Below are 17,458 nucleotides of genomic sequence, written 5' to 3' on the forward strand. Positions count from 1 at the left end.
CCTCAAAGCAATTCTGGAAACATTTTTATTACGTTATGATTTCAATAACGAAACCAGGGGAGTATCACAGGTTTTCAACGATCGCATTTTTTATCAAGGACCTTCTTGCACTTCAGCACAAAAGGGGCTATTTTCCAGGCATTTCCAGGCACATACATTCCTGAGGACGGAAAAATTCAAGCACGTCAAGGTACCTCAAGGACCCGGCGAGAAGTACCCGGCGTGACGCAAGGTGCGACAGCTAAACTAAAACCCCCCCCGGTGTCCATAACGCCGCGGGGGTTATGGACACCGGGTCACCCCGTCGCCATCGGGCGGGACCTCCCCCGGACACGAAGGCGTGTCCCCCCCGACCCCCCGCGACCTTCAAAGCCTCTGACCTCCGCTCCCCCCCCCCCGGCGTCCCGGTGCTCAGAAGAGGCCGCAGTCCTTCAGGTTGTTTTTGATGATGACGTCGGTGACGGCGTCGAAGACGAACTGCACGTTCTTGGTGTCGGTGGCGCAGGTGAAGTGGGTGTAGATCTCCTTGGTGTCCTTCTTCTTGTTCAGGTCCTCGAACTTGGTCTGGATGTAGGCCTGCGCCTCCTCGTACTTGTTGGGGCCTGGGGAGGAGGTCACAGCGCCGCCCGGGGCAGGGGAGAAAAAAAAACAGGGTCAGCGAACAGGATTGGGAAGGAGCGCCTCGCTGAGAGGGAGGCCTCTGTCATCGAACGCAAAATCTTCCGGGTTAATGAAAGGCCCCCCCCCGGCCTGGCGGGGGGTCGGGGGGGGGGCGTACCGGAATACTCTGGGAAGCAGATGGTCAGGGGGCTGTGGGCGATCTTCTCCTCAAACAGGTCCTTCTTGTTGAGGAAGAGGATGATGGAGGTCTCCGTGAACCACTTGTTGTTGCAGATGGAGTCAAAGAGCTTCATGCTCTCGTGCATTCGGTTCTGGGAGGGACGGAGGGATTATCAACCGCTTCAAAAACACACACACACACACACACACACACACACACACACGCACAACCACACCCACCCACAACCACCCACCCCCACAATCCCCCCCCCACACACACACACCCACCCCCACACACCACATACATCCCTCCCACACACACACACACACACACACACACACACACACACACACACACACACACACACACACACACACCCTCCCACCCACACACAACCACCCACCCACCCACACCCCCCCACGCACGCACACACCCACCCACCCACCCACACACACACACACACCCACCCACACACACACACACACACACACACACACACACACACACACACACACACACACACACACACACACACACACACCCTCCCACCCACACACAACCACCCACCCACCCACACCCCCCCACGCACGCACACACCCACCCACCCACCCACCCACACACACACACCCACCCACACACACACACACACACCCACCCACACACACACACACCCACCCACACCCACCCCCCCCACACACACACACACCCGCAAACCCACACACCAAATACACCCCCCCCCCCACACACACACAACACATACACCCACCACATACATCCCTCCCACACACACACACACACACACACACACACACACACACACACACACACACACACACAGACACACACACACTCACACCAAATACACCCCCCCCACACACACACACAACACATACACCCACCCCCACACACACACGCACACCCACCCACCCACTCACACACACACACACACGCACCCCCACACACCATATACATCCCTCCCACACACACACACACAATTGAGATGTTTTTGTTTTGGTGATAGATGATCACATGAATGGGGAATGTGCGTGTGTGTGCCTGTGTGTGTGTGCATGTGTGTGTGTGTGCCTGTGTGTGCGTGCGCATGAGTGCGCGTGCGTGTGCGTGTGTGTGTGTGTGCCTGTGTGTGTGTGTGTGCATGTGTGTGTGTGTGCGCACGCACATGCCTGTGTGTGTGCCTGTGTGTGCGTGCAGACTGCTCAGCATGTGTGTGTGTGCGTGCGCATGAGTGCGCGTCCGTGTGCGTGTGTGTGTGTGTGCCTGTTTGTGTGTGTGTGTATGTGTGCGTGTGTGTGTCTGCGCGACCGCCCCTCACCATCTCCTCGTCCTCGGCCAGGACCAGGTCGTACGCGCTCATGGCCACGCAGAAGATGATGGCGGTGACCCCCTCGAAGCAGTGGATCCACTTCTTCCTCTCGGACCGCTGGCCGCCGACGTCGAACATCCTGCGTGCGCACACGGACAGCGGCGTTACAGCTGCAGCCATTAAAGAGTTCATCAGCCTCCAACTCCATCATCTGCTCCCCCGAGCCCCGGCGCGGGCGCCGAGCGCCGTTAATGTCGGAAGCGGCGCGCTCGTGAAATTGGTGTCGGAACCGCCTGACGAGACGCTCGCGCGTCATCTGGGAGGCGGTCCACACCGGTAGTCTCTCAAACGACACAGGAAAAAAACAACAAAAAAAAACCTACATCCGGTCCCACACGAACCTAAGAAGCCTGTTCTCGTCAGACAAAGGCGGAACCACTTCCCTCCCACACTCTGCACCAACACAGATCAAAAACAAAAGAAAACTCTGCTCTCGGGACGTGAGACTGACTCCCCGAGAGGGAGGGAGGGAGAAACCCGCACGGTTTTGAGGGAGACCCGCGGCGGAAAACTCACTTTTTCACTGCCGGCGCACGGTGCATACTAAACTGTGGAATCAGACCCGGTCGTTTTGTTTTTTTTTGTGGCCGCCCGTTTCAGAGAGCACGCGGTGCAACAAGCCGCTGAGTTTTGCCGTCCCCTCCCTGCGTCGCCTGGTGCCTCGGTCGAATTAGACCCCCCACCCCCCCCGGCTGGCAACCGCTCTGTTGGTTTTTACAGACCAGCACAAATCTTTTAAAGGAAAGAGGAACTAATACCAACGGTCGGCAGAAGAAAGAAACGGCAGACGATGGGAACGTTGGTGTTCGGGAAATAATTCCGCTGCGTTTCTTTGAAAAAAAGGAAATAAGAGGACGTGCGTGACGCGCTGTGCGTGACGCGCTGTGCGTTTCCCCCGAAGCAACAAGAGATGAACGGAAACAAACAGTCGGAACAAACTTTCAAATGAGGCCTTGCAGATCCAATGCGAGGGAAGATTCAGAAACTGGATTGATAATTTGCCGCTCCCGAATTTGTTCAGAAAGACCTTTTGGTGGACTGATGAGGTGAAATCAGCGTATTTCCAGTGTATTTAGTTAGCAGACTAAATACAACGGTACCCGGAAGTAAAGCTCAGTCCCCCATTGGCTCACAGAACTAGGGGCCTCAGGAGGGTGGCTCCACCCCACAGAAATAGCCCGTCCTGGAAGCGGTTTAGAGGCATGTTAGAATGGCTAGAATGCATCATCTGAGTGGCAAAAAAAATAAAAATAAAATAGATATATATATATATATCAAAACCATATTTGGGGAGCTAGATCAACTTGTTGGAAAGGAGCATAATAGGTTCCCTTTAATACAAACGCAGTGGCACCACAGACTGACAGGTGGACGGGACAGAAGAGGAAGGGCGGCCTCACTTGAAATGTAGGTCCTTGAAGGTGAAGTGCGTTTCCACGATTCCAGTGGTCTTGACGCGGGTCCTCAGCACGTCCTGCTGGGTGGGAATGTAGTCTGCCTTGGCTATCCTCTCCAGGTCGTTCAGGTAACTGTGGCGCACGCGCACGCACGCACGCACACACACAAACGCACACACAAGCACGCACGCACACACACACACACACACACACACACACACACACACACACACACACACACACACACACACACACACACACACACACACACACACACACACAGATAAGTGTTATATTTGCCCACAGTGATTAATAAAGTGTTATCTCATACTAACAGTCTCAAGAGTTTCCCTGAACAACGCAACGTGACAGGATAGGGAGGAGCGGAGCGTAGTCGTGAACATCGGGAGTAGGTTTGTACCACAGGGGAGGTGACACCGGGGGAGTTGCCTTCGAAAAACCATTTGCATAACCACCATAATGTGATTCGAATCCAGTGGTTTTGGTGCTAGGCTCATTGCTGGCATTTTGTTTGGTGTTCCAGGGTTCCATTTAAAGTCAGGTTCGTTGCACGTGAATGTGTCTGTTTGTTTTTTTCCCTTTGTTCTCGTACAGGACCTTTTATTTTTCTGGTCTTTCATCTTCGTTTTTATTATTTATTGGGGTTTTTTTAATGTTATTTTAGCTTATATCTGTTGTTCATCACTATGTTTAGTGTATATTGGCAGAGTGGTTTTTATTGGGCATTGGTAGGTTTATTGTATATTTTACAAAATTTTCCATATATTGCTATTCTCTTTTTTCATATTTGTATTGTATTGCTTTGTTATTATTTCGCCTGTTGAGCTGATGTGAGCTGCTGGACATTGCAATTTCCCTTCGGGGATGAATAAAGTATCTATCTATCCATCTATCCATCTATCTATCCGTCCGTCCGTCCTTCCGTCCGTCTATCTGTCTATCTATCTGTCTGTCTGTCTGTCTGTCTCTACATTCAGATAAATCACTATATATGGAATCAAATAAGAATGATTTTCAGTCAGAATGGCTTCACTTGATCAGCACATCAAACGCCCTCAAACAGCGAGGAAACCAAATCCAAACTCTGCATGTTGTTGTAGGGAGCTCGCAGGGGGATCCACCGCTGATCCACCGCTGATCCACCGCTGAGCAACGCGCCACAGCTCATCAAAACACATTTCTCGGCGCCAAAGAGGCCGAGGATTAGATGTTCACCCGGAGGGAATTTAATTGCCTGAAATCTGATGCAACTATGACACCAGCAGTGTACTGCGGCAAATCAATCTGAACGGGTAAACGTGCGATGTCACTTTGCGTTGGCATATATATTTTTTTTGATCAGTTTAACCCTGAGGTGACAGCACCACGCTTCAGGAAAAACACGGCGCCGGTTGAATGTCGTCAAATAGAAAACGAGGATCCGGGAGATCAATGCCGAGAGTCTCTGCAATCCAAGCTGGAGTCAGAGTGAGAAAACAAAACGCAGCAAACACGCACACACACGCTGGCAAACAAACAAACAAACAAACAAACAAACATCTGACATTCAGACATTTAGTGGTTTGGGGGGGCTCGGGCCACGCCCCTGATCAGCAGCAGCTGCAGGGAAGCTGCTGTTGGTTAAGCAACGCGGTCGTTCTTAGCGATAAAAAAAAATCTTTTTTTGAAGAAGCCAACTGTTCCATGACAAGATGATGGATGGTGGTCTGGTCTGGGTGACTGACAGCTCGGTGCATGTGTGTGTGTGTGTGTCTGTTTGTGTGTGTGTGTGTGTGCGTGTGTGCGTGCGTGCCTGTCTATGACAACTGCAGCAGTGATAATCCGCCTCAGTTCACCTGTGTACACAACGATGATCTACTGACCGTACGGAAAGCCGCGCTTTGTCATTGTGTCACCGCGGACGGCGCGGGGAGTGATTGGGGACGGGGGATTATCCCTCACTCTCGGCAGAGTGTTCAATCGCGGTGAGAGGCGCCGCGTTATGTAACGCGGTCGGACCAGGTGTGCAGCCATGCGTGAGCCTTGTCCCGGGTGTAGAAATTAAAAAGCCTCGGCCGCTCCCTCCTTCCTCTCGTGCAACATGTGCGACCGCCGGAGCGTGATTCCACCCCGCGCCAAGTAAAGATTCTTTAGTCCACCAATCAGATCTTGTGAGGTCACTCGCTTCGCTCGCTTCGTTTTTTTGTTTTGTATTTTTTTGTTTTGTTTTTTTGCCGTAGGAGCCTCAAATATTAATTGGATCCTGAAGGATTATGCTTGGAGGGGGGAAAAGTGCTCGACGGCTAAGCTAAGATTACCGCTGAATGCAGGGGAGGTTTGCACTTCAACAAACCTGGGAAAAATAAAAATCAAATCAAATCTGTAAATGTGTATGAAAAGCAATGGATTTCAAAAAGCTGAGAGTGAACTCCACTAAAAGCTCCTGTTGTGAGGTTGAAATAGTCACCTCAAAGGTCATTCTTTTGCGAAGACTTTTTCTTGGTCACCGAGAGCATGGAGACAAGGCCCCCCGTTCCCGGAACAGCGAAGGGGAGGATCCAGAGGAGCTGTGATGAGATTGTCCCCGACAACGTGGGAACAAGAGCATTCTGGAGGCTCCTTTCTTCTGCTCAGGGATGGTTTGCGAGACGCGCCCCTAAATGCGTCTGCAGCGCCGCTGACGTGTCTGCGACGCCGCACCGTGAACAAGAGCGGCTTTATTTCCGCCCCGGCTTGCAGAAGGGCCTTCTAACCCCCTTCTACCCCCCCCCTCCTTTTTTCTGCCAGCGGTGCCTCCCGGCGGCCCACCGGCCCGCCCCCCCCCCCCCTCTCGCAATCACCACCTGTTCTCCGCTCATTACCCCGCCACGCCGGAGCGCGCCGCCCCGAGACGAGGGGCGGCTGCTGTAACGAAGCCGCGCGTCGGCTGCTGTAACGAAGCCGCGCGTCGGCTGGCGCGGACGGGAGGTGCGAGCTGACGGCCCGGGGCGGCGGGCGACCGCGCGGCCCCCAATGAGCCTTGTCACTAAATATTAGCACGGCCCCAAACGTGAAGTGACCGGCTTAAAAAAAAACCCACAAGGGAAAAAAAAAAACCCCGCCGACCCGAGGCCCCCCTGTGGCCAGTGTCACGGGAGACGGATTGATAGACACAAATCATCCCCGCAGCGGCCAGATGCCACAAAATGACTCAGTTATGAGTCAGGAGATCGAAAATATGTCGCCTTTTTTTTTTTGCCGCACGCCCTCCAAGGGCGAAGAGTTTCCTGGAAAGAGAAGGAAGCAGGTGGAGGAAGAAAACGTGACCCCACCAACTTCCACAGAGGCGTTACGTTACGTGTACGTTAAGGGCGACCCGCTATGCTCTTCATTATTTTCCGTCGCATGTGGCTAACGATTCGATGTGGGATGTTGGATGTAGCCCGGGCCACAGTGTTAAATAATGAGGCGAAGGAACGAGGAAGTAACGGCCGTGAACAAGGCGCCCGGGCTTCCACACACGCTGGACGCTCGGTTTTCAGATGTTATTTCTACTCCCTGCAGATTCCTTTATATGGTCATCTGCTCCCACCGATCCCCTCTGCGTTTCTCCAAACACAACCGGTAGAAATAGCGCAGTTTTTTTTTGTATTGTAGATGTATTTATTTATTTTATTTTATGATGTAAACACATGAAACAAAAAAAAAGAAAGAAAAAAAAAAAAAAAACCCTGCGCGTGAGAGTCCCGATGCGGCGTCTCCCACCCGGCTGCAGCACGGCGACAGAAGTGGGAAGAAACTTTTAAACAAGGCCTCGTAGATCTAATATGAGAGATGAGTCGGCAACTGGATTGAGTGTTTCTCGTCTCTTGTTTGTCCAGAAACAGATTTCGGCGGCGGTTTCGCCGAAAGCTGCGGAGTCAATAGAACGAAACCCAGAAGCCATGCTGGAACGCCCCTGGCGAAAACAGTAAACACCTGCCTGTGTCGTGAAAGGCCTGTTATTCTCTCACATCGCAGAAAGGCTTGTTTTTGGGGAACAGTTGGCGGCGTTAATGTCGGCGAAAAGATGAAACATACTGAATGCTTCCACTACAGCGGTTCCACTGCGTTCCCCGCCTGTTGCAACATCTCTAAATGTTAAAAACATCCATTCGTCTCCTGTCGCGAGACAGGTCCATCTGGTCCAGATGTGTCTCTGCCCTTTAGCCGTCCAGGACCGTTTGCAGACAGGAAACGTGTCCTCGTGGCCTGCAGTGGATGGATGTGTCCACCAGGCGGCTCCGGGGCCTGCAAGCAGCCGCGGATGGTGAATGCATGTTAGCACCGGGGGTGAAATGAATTGACTCTGGTGCCTGTATTCAAGCCACGTTTGTGTGCTTTGTTAGGTGACATCCCAGTTCGAGGAGCGGGCTCTCCTTTCATGCACATCGTAAGACATACAGTAATAACACCGTGCCGTGCAGTAGTGTGTGCAGATGTTTAATTGAGCCGTTTGCATGATTAAATAACATGACATTTAATTCAGATTGTGTTGATAAGCGCCAGGCAGCTGTTGCGATGATGTGCAGACTGTATATGTAAACTACAGCTTGTGACGGAAAAACGTATAATAATATTCACAATAACAAAAAGTAGTACGCAGCTGCAGACCTTTCTGCACGTCACTTTAGACGTCAGGGCGTTATCAGTCTCCTGTCTAAGACACTTCTGCTCTTGGTGCTTCCTCCGCCCCAGAAAGAACGCTTCTGTGGTTACACACAAATCCGGAGCGATCGAATTGATTACCTCTATAGAGTTCCTCTGAACAAAAAAAAGTTGATTAATAGGAAATTGTTGAAGTTGAACACTGACCCCGGCTCTACATTCGGAGGCATAAGTGATAGGAGGCAAATGATCGATCGTCATTTCCCTGGAGGTGTTGATGAGAGGAGGAACGTTCTCAACGGTTCTCAACCTGCGTCACAGCTGCTCCTGAACCGCTCCACCGTTGCACGTGTCGTAGGATTAGGGTGTAGACGACACTGGGTTAACAAAAGGAAACTCCAGAACGCCCTTTTCTTTTTTGCAATACAATATTTCATGTTTGCTATAATCAGCCAAACCGCAAAGATAGTCTTAAATTCTTACAAGAGATAAATCAAGAAGGCGGAATCTCTAATCTGCAATGTCGATTCTACGCGGCGTGGAACAGAGAGGGGACTCACTAGGCTGCAGAGTCGTTGAGCTGGTACTCGCGGGCCCGTGTGAAGCAGCTCTGGACGCCCCCGTCGCTCCACAGCCGCTGGATGACGTTGGACAGGTCCTCCGGCAGGATGCCCTGCTCCTCTGCCGCCGCCGAGAGGGCAAAGAGCTGGCGGGCGTCGTCCTGACATGGGAAGGTAAACACCAGACAGAGAGATAAATCATTAGACGGGTTAGCTAAAAACGCGATGAATCACAATCCATCTTAAACCGTCATCATCGTCTGGCCTGACTTCCACGAGCCCGATGGTGAGCCCCGCCACCGCGGGGTATCAAGAGGTAAGACGGCCGAGACGCAGAGATGGTCGTCGTGCGGCGAGAAGAAGGCGCTCTACCGCAGTGGAGCATGAGAGAGAGCATGAGAAGTGTGTCCGCCACGGCTCCCATCGCCGTCCCTCACACCCGCACGTGAAGCACACCCTCCTGGACCGCCGGTCACAGCACCTCATGGGGGGGGGGGGCCTTTGACACGGTACCGGCTCTGCAGGGGTTCCACGCCCGTGCGCGGGTCAGCCCCTGCCCTCGCATTCCTCCTTTCAGGGCGTGGACTAGGGCGGGGAGAGAGAGAGAGGAGCCGGAGATAAAACACGGTGCGCTCGTTCCAGGACCGCCGGGAACGGGACAGACGGCGCATGACGTCCAGGGATACGTGGAAGTGAGTCCTCCTGCTGCTGCTCCACTGACTGCCGTCGGTGACGGATCCCGATGTGCAGTTCACCGCCAACCCTCCCTTCCGCCCGGCTCAGACTCCTGGCCCCTTCGCCCCCCTCCCACCCTTCTATCGGCAGAGTGAGTCGCTTTCCTCCGGGTGATTCAAAACACTCGCGTTACTCGAGGTTATGTGAATTTGTCGGAAGGTCAGAGCAAAATGAGCCATAACCCACCGGCTCAACTTGATTGATGGAAGGTTCAACTTTTGAGATGCAGTACCGACTGCGACGCTTCCGAATAAAGTAAAACACAGGGATTCCTGGAGACAACTCCTGAGAGCAGATCCCTCTTCATCTCCTGTACTCATCGTGAGCCCCTTTCCCGCTTGCACGGAGAGCTGTTAGTCCACTGGCAATGTTCCACGTTGCTGAGACGTGGGAAGAGGAGGCCCTCTCCATGCTCCGTGAAAGTCGTTGCGTCAGTTTTACCCGCTCTCGACCCGGTGTCACTGACGGGGGAAATGCCGGTTCGGCTGCGAACGGGAGTGTGTGCGAATGGAAGCAGCAACATCGCCGTAAAGTAGGGGTGAAGCCGAATCCAGATAAAGCACAAACAGGGGCTTTTTGGGAATATTTATTTCGTACAGATATATATAAAAAAAAAAAAAAAAAGATTTGTTTTCGGGAAGAAAGAAAATTAAACATGGCGTGCGATCCGAATTGAAGACGGGAAACTGGAAGGCGTCCAGTCTCTACGGAGACAGATCTTTATATGTCTCGTAGAAACGCCGCTCAGACCCGAAGACATGAGGCAGGCGAGGGGCACGACAGGGTGGATGTCAGTTTGGGAATATGAAGCGCTTTGAGCGCGGTGACATGGGGTACAAGCGCTTCGCTTCCCCGCGGGGTGCATGGGAGGGCGCAGCCGGAGAGGGAACGAGCGGACAGGGAGAGGTGGAGGACGGGTGGAGGACGGGTGGAGGACGGGTGGAGGACGTTCCTTCTCCGTAAAGGAGGCCAATGTGTGAATGCCAACCTACTGTACTGCCTGTGCCTTTAAGCATGTGGGGAAGGGGCTGTGAGAGCCTTACAGCCTGTCTGTCCCACAATCTATCGAGAAGTACCTAAGTACCTCAATGTGTAGCACCATATCTTGTATGTATTTATTTTACTTATAGTATTATTTTAGTTCGTACTCTTCTACTGATGTAATGATTTTAAATTTGTATTATGTTATGTAATAAATGTAATAAATGTCACTAAAATGTTCACAATATTTGTTTAGTATTGGTACTGGAGTACACATTTAGATTAACAAATTAGATATTATTCCACTTGTGCACAAGTTTACTTAAATATACAAATACCCTAACTAATACATCTTTTCATTTCTAACTTTCTGGCCCTGGAGCTCTGCCTCGGGTCTATTTGAGTTTGTGTGGGGGGTGTTTGGCTTTGTTGAAAGCTAAATTATATGTCCAGTCATCATGCTTGGGTGTATATTGTGGATATATGACCGCTCGACTGGCTCTCCTTAAAAATCATACACACATTTTCACATTTTATTACTAAAGAAGCCTCGCTGAGTGCTGACAGCAACCCCTCCAGAAATGTCTGTTTGATTGAAATCTGCAGAATGGCCGATGCTATCGGAGGCCCCCCCTGAGGGCGGGGGGGCGAGACGCGGCTCAAGTTCTAAATGAGTTCATGACAAGCTGCTCGTCCTCCGTCCTTTGAGAAAATCTCCCATGCAGAGCGACCTCAAACCAAACCCGCTCTGACATGCCAGGCAGTCCAAAGACTCTTACCACCCAACACCTTGTACACCCAGAGCAGGTCATCCAGAAAATGGTATTACTGCATGAAGCAGAGTGGATGAAAGAGCATGAGATGCACGTGCCAAAGTACGAAGCAGAGATTTCTGTGATTTAAACCCATTAAAAAGCCTCTGGGGCTGTACCCAACTCCAGCCCGGCTCTTCCCGCCGGTGAGATGGGCGGTCGCCCGCTGGCGCAGGGAGAGAGCGATCGGCCGCATTTTGCACACCCCGGCTGCCTCTCCGACGGTACCGACGATTAGCGCCGCCAGAACAGGGTGCTTTTACTTGGGTTTTTGTTTGATGTCTACCTTGTGGGACGAGACAAGTGCGTAAGGAGCGTTGTGGAGCGAAACCCGGTGTAACCCGGACACTTTCTCCGCGGCTCCCTCCCCGGCGAGTCTACGCGTCGGCCTCGTCCCCCACGCTGTTTCTAGTTGTTCTATTTGGGGGAACGGGGCTCAGCGCTCCGCCACCAGAGAGCCGTGTCCGGGTCTGGACGCAGACAATTCACACATGTAAAAATATATTCATAATTCATCATCGAAATATCATCCCTGCGCCATCCCTGTGCCATCCCTGTGCCCAAAAAAGGACTGCTCAACTTGAGGAATCTCAGTTGACTGACGGGTTTCTGACTGGCGATCAGAGCTGTTGACTTTGAGGGGGCCGCCCTAAAAGGCTCATATGTTCTTATCTACAGCAGAACATGTAACAGATGACGTCCACGTGGAGTGAAAACCAAATGTGCTCAAATATACTTGGACAAAGCACTCAACCAATGTCCTTGTGCTGTACAACGTCTTCTAACTTGAACGAAAGAATCTATAAAAAAAGAGCCTGTCTTTCTTCCTCCGAGTAACTGGTCTGTTTTTTAATTTCTTTCTGCGGTTAGTGCCCGGTGGGAAGGCTGTTCTGTCCATAAAACACGGCACAGCAGGGGTCCATCTCCCAGTGTCTGCGACCCGTCGTGTCTCATCCAGTGGAAAGGTGCCGCGTGGCACCGGGACGGGACGGTGGGAGCAGCTTGGTTTCCGCAGCCTCCGCTCTTCCCGGCGGGTGGGGAGAGGTGGGGCCTTTGGTGGTGATTGGGGGTGCGGTGATATGACACCGTTCTTTAACACGTTTCCCAGTGTCTCGGTAGCTCAAGCAGCTCCCTTTGCCGGCAACATTCACCACAGCTCCGCCCCTCTCATGGTGACCAACAGGAGTTTCGGCAAATAACGTCTCCGTCTGCAGGTCTTTGGTGTCCAGGTGCTTTGTTTGCCGACCGCGCCAAACCTCCAAGTTACTGGTATCTCCACCCCAGCAAACACGGCCCTTTTTATGGTTTGAAGCAGTGCACATATTACTGATACAACCATAAATGTTTCAATTCTGTGTACAGTGTGTCATCACAATATTTGTCTACTTCTGTGCTTCACCCAGACCTGCCAACCCTGGGAAAAATATTTGAAATACCGCGACAGTGTAACAGGGAGTCTGCGTGGTGTTTGAGTTCCTGCAGCTAAATGACTCCATCAGTTACTCACTATGAGATACTACGGATGAATATATATAGTGTACAACTACAGTATACAACTGTATAGAGTATACAACTACAGTATATACACTATACAACTATATACAACTATATACAGAATACAACTATATACAGTATACAACTATATACAGAATACAACTATATATAGTATACAACTATATACAGAGTACAACTATATACAGTATACAACTATATACAGAATACAACTATATACAGAATACAACTATATACAGTATACAACTATATACAGAATACAACTATATACAGTATACAACTATATACAACTATATATAGTATACAACTATATACAGTAAACAACTATAAACAGTATAGAAATTCACATCATTAGGATATACCCCTTGAAATGCATCATCTGGTAAAGTTACTGAACATGTTTCCCAACTAGAGATGCACCGATCGCTATTTTCTTGGCCGACTCCGATGTCTGGTTTTGTAAAAGTCTGACCTGTCAATTCTCATTTCGGCTGATTCCGATTTTCATTCAACTGCATGTTGAATGTTGAGGATGAAACGTACTGCGGCCGCTCGCAGCACCATGAACTGCACACACGTCGCGCCCACTACCTGCGGCGTCTTTAGCGACCGATTCACAAAAGACATTGCACTGATGAAACGCCGGCGCCAACACGGCCAGCAGGTCTCTATCTTTTGGGTTTAGTAGGAATTATGGAGCTGTTTTTTTTATCAACGATTGTAACGCCTTTTGGTACATTATTCAAAGTTTCAACAAGTTGCTTTCGGAGCGTGTTCTGAAAACCACTACGGCCCTTTTGCACCGCTCCCGGACGACGTGGCAGCCATAAGAATTCTAACAATGACGTCAGACTTTATTTACAGATCGCCGGGGAGTCTGGGCGACACCCCTCATGAACGTGCTTCAGCTGCACCAGGCCTCTGAAGACGACGGCGCAGCGGAGCCTTTTTTCGGGCTTTTTTCCCTTTGGTCTCGCGCAGACACCACCAGCTCTCCACGGACGTTAATCGCGTCACTCTAACTGTGTGCGGCCATTAGCGCCGGTGTTTGTCAATCGGGCACTATTTGCAACCGGGCTCATTTGCATAGAAAGGGGCCCATTTTACACCCAATGTATACACAATACCTCATTTAAATAGGTGCAAATAGCAGCGGCACACCCAGACGCACGCTTCGTGAATTAGACGCTTGCTTCTCTGTCATTTGCGCCGCAAGCGCCACTCTAGCGGCCGCAAGAGCCACGCAATCCCATTGGGAATTTGCCCCTGACTTTTAAACATATTTGGCATTGTCGTCCGATCATTTTGAGCTTACATCCGAGATCGGAGAAATCAAATTTTCTTGTGATTTGGTCTCATTGAGTATATCCGCCGCACGTCAATGACGAACACATCACGTGATCTGATCACGCTCACGTGACAGGACAGCTGCACATACACACTACACTGTCATTTACAGTTACCACAAAAGTGAGATCGTTGATTTTGACATGGTGTGTTTATTATTATTATTGTTAATTATTCACTATGGAACAATAATAGAATAGAAAACTGAGTGACATGAGGACACTGAGTTCCAATAAAATAAAATACAACATGGAACAGTCACTGAGTTCCAATACAATATAATATGGGACTGTCACCAAGTTTCAGTAGAATTCAACCTGTAACTTACCTACTACATTTTAGACGGACACAACATATAATTACGGTAACAAGGAAATGTTCAGTTCAAACTTCAAATGAAAGTCTCTTTCACATTTAAGTGCAAACAAAACCTTTCTATTATATTTATATGGTACTTGCCATTCCAAGATAAATTGCAATCGTTGCAAAAATAAAGTTACAATAATAATTATAAATGGTCGACTCTTCTCGCTGGCGTTCACTGGAAGTTCTCCTTCGCTCACCGTGCATTAAACCACCTGAATCAAATGGAACGGCTCGTTTTACCGAGTGACTGGTCAAGAACAGAGTCTCAAAAAAGAGTCAAACCTTTCATCCCGAGCAGAGTTCGTGCACTAGGAACAAGCAGAGCAGACGCTCCGCTGTAGTGACAGTGATATATGCAGTCTGCACAATGTTGGAACATTGTCGGGCGACAGATGAATCATTTATTTAATCATCTCGGTTTGGCCTGAAGTGCCTCCAGCCGACATGAGCACCGTATCAGGCTGTAAATTTGGCTGGCACACTGATATATCTGACACTGATCGGCCGGTCACCGGTCACGGCCGACCAAGCTGAAAAACCGATTCCGGACGATCGATCGGTGCATCTCTATCGCTAACGTTTCACGTCTTAACGTTGCGGCCACATTTTTGCGCTTGATCATCGCTGCCCCACTCCCCGTTTCCCCTCAGAGCGCAGCGATACGCCTCGGTGCGTAATGAAGCAGCGCTGCGCTCCGTATCAGTGGATGTCGAGAGAGCGAGAGGAGAGGGAGGGTTTACAGAACCACAGACACAAGGTTGTAGCATCTGGTCCAATATATATATATATATATATATATATATATATATATATATATATATATATATATATATAAAAATATAAATATATATAAACTACGCCAATAAATAAACAAACAAACAAATAAATAAACAAACAAACAAACAAGCTAATAAATATATAAATAAACTATGCCAATAAATAAACAAACAAACAAACAAACAAACAAATAAATAAATAAACAAACAAACAAATAAATAAACAAACAAACAAACAAACAAGCTAATAAATATATAAATAAACTATGCCAATAAATAAACAAACAAACAAACAAACAAATAAATAAACAAACAAACAAACAAACAAACAAATAAATATATATATATATATTTTTTTTTTGGCGTAGTTTCAGCTGGCATTTCATACCTGCGTGTTTTCACCAAGAGCTGGGTGGCGGGTACATGAAATGCGTGCAGGTTGGCAGGTCTGTGAACCCTGTGAATGCGGCGAGAGACCTACCGCCCTCGCAGAGTCCTCGTAGTCAATTTTGAGGTTGGCCATGGCTTTGATGATGGCCATGATGGACTGGATTGTGTTGCTGTAGACGACAGCTCTGTACTGCTTACACTCATCTTCTGAGTAGCCATCTTCATGGATGATCCTGGGAACGGGGGGGGGGGATGAGAAATACAGTTAAAACAAAAGGCAGCGAACTACAAATCGCAAGGGAAAAATAATCCAAATATCATTTCAATACATTTTCAAAATAAATAACGCATGAAACTGATTTCGGAGAGCTACACGGCTCAAGGACACCCATACATATATTGACAGGAGTGTGGAGCGGGGGCAGAGAAGCGGCGGTGGAGAGGGGAGCCGCAGAACCCGGGAGAACTCTGTGGGGGCTCCGTCCCCCGGGGGCCCGCGGGGCGCCACGACTCGTCCCGGGGCCATCGCCGCGCCACACTCCGTTGAGATGCGATGGAGCTCGCTGGGAAGGGAAGCGCGGTTCGTGCAATCCTCACAAAAGATTTGATCTAAAGCAAACATCGGCGCGGCACCGCAAACCCTCGGCAGATTAGCGAGCGACGCGGACGGATGAAAAGCAGAGAGAACGTCTTTCCGGAGCTCAGGAAAGGACCGGCACGTTAGTTTTTTTTTTATGTTTGCGAGATAATAAAAATCTCAAGGCCAAACCTTTTATGGCTTCTCACACACAAACTCCACGGCTGCTGGATTCCTCCACCGAGAGGCACCGACCTTCACTGCCGCCAAGTTGGAGCGCTTTGTTTCCATTTTGAATTCACTGAGCAGGAGGCCAGCTGCTCACTCGTCGGAAAATGGAGATAAGAGTGAGAGACCGAAAAAAAGAAAAAGACCAAAACTACCCGGGTCCGTGCAGAGGTGCTGTGGAGGGGGGATGGGAGGGACTGCGAATGGCGTCGGTTGCGTTAAAAGTGGGCTCTGCAGGATTATGAGCAAAACCAACAGGAAGTGATGAAGGTCACATCGATTCCTGATATGACGGTGAGGTCGGAGGTGGCATTCTCCACAGATTGCACATGCATTGGGTTCGGATTCAGGGCCACTAATGAAAGTGTCCATGTGATATGTGTGGTTTCACATTGTTCTAAAAAATATATTATATTAGGGTTAGATCTGAGTCATTTGTACCCGCAGCCAAATTTTGCCTTTTTATGTTAAATACTCGTTTTAGCGTTCCTCTACAAGTAATGGTGACGGCAGCCAACGCAGCCAGGCTCCATAGCGGCCGTGAGCTGCTTTCAATCTAAATAAATATTTCATCATTCTCCTCCCGGTTCCGTTGGAAGCACCACTTAGAAGTCGCGTTTGTGCCAAAAGGGATTTTTCTCAAAGGGCCGCGAGAAGGGATCCCACGCGGGACTCAACGAAAACGCATTGTCGTGGCCGTCGCTCCCAAATGCGCGGGCGCGGGTGTGTCCGCGTCAGCTCTTTGGGACACAAGCGAGGGCCTGGATACGAATATTGATGCTCACGGCTCATTCCCTTGATTCGGGCGGGTGAGCACCTGCCAGCACCGCCGGCACCACCGACATAACCCCCCCCCCACAGCCAGCACCGTCAGTCCCAGCCGGCACCATGAAACCAGGGAGCAGAACTTGGCGGAGAATTCTTACCTTCTTTCAATGTTTTTCTTTTTTTTTTTGTGATTGCCAAGATTGCCTTTTTACTTTCAC

At 49.9% G+C, this 17,458-nt stretch overlaps 1 protein-coding gene across 1 annotated transcript in view; it reads right to left on the minus strand.

Annotated features, from left to right (window-relative positions):
• Window positions 1-17,458, minus strand: part of LOC307230974 (guanine nucleotide-binding protein G(i) subunit alpha-2) — an 86,776-nt gene that overhangs the window by 1,370 nt on the left and 67,948 nt on the right. Inside the window, exons 3-8 of the mRNA XM_080001481.1 lie at window positions 15,759-15,900; window positions 8,749-8,909; window positions 3,566-3,694; window positions 2,115-2,244; window positions 779-932; window positions 381-602 (exon numbers count right to left, since the gene is read on the minus strand). Coding sequence (XP_079857607.1) covers window positions 412-602; window positions 779-932; window positions 2,115-2,244; window positions 3,566-3,694; window positions 8,749-8,909; window positions 15,759-15,900 — 907 coding nt within the window. The 3' untranslated portion in view covers window positions 381-411. The remainder of the gene's footprint in view (window positions 1-380; window positions 603-778; window positions 933-2,114; window positions 2,245-3,565; window positions 3,695-8,748; window positions 8,910-15,758; window positions 15,901-17,458) is intronic.

The sequence above is a fragment of the Zeus faber genome (assembly GCF_960531495.2).
Source record: "Zeus faber genome assembly, chromosome: 5".
Classification (NCBI taxonomy): Eukaryota; Metazoa; Chordata; class Actinopteri; order Zeiformes; family Zeidae; genus Zeus; species Zeus faber.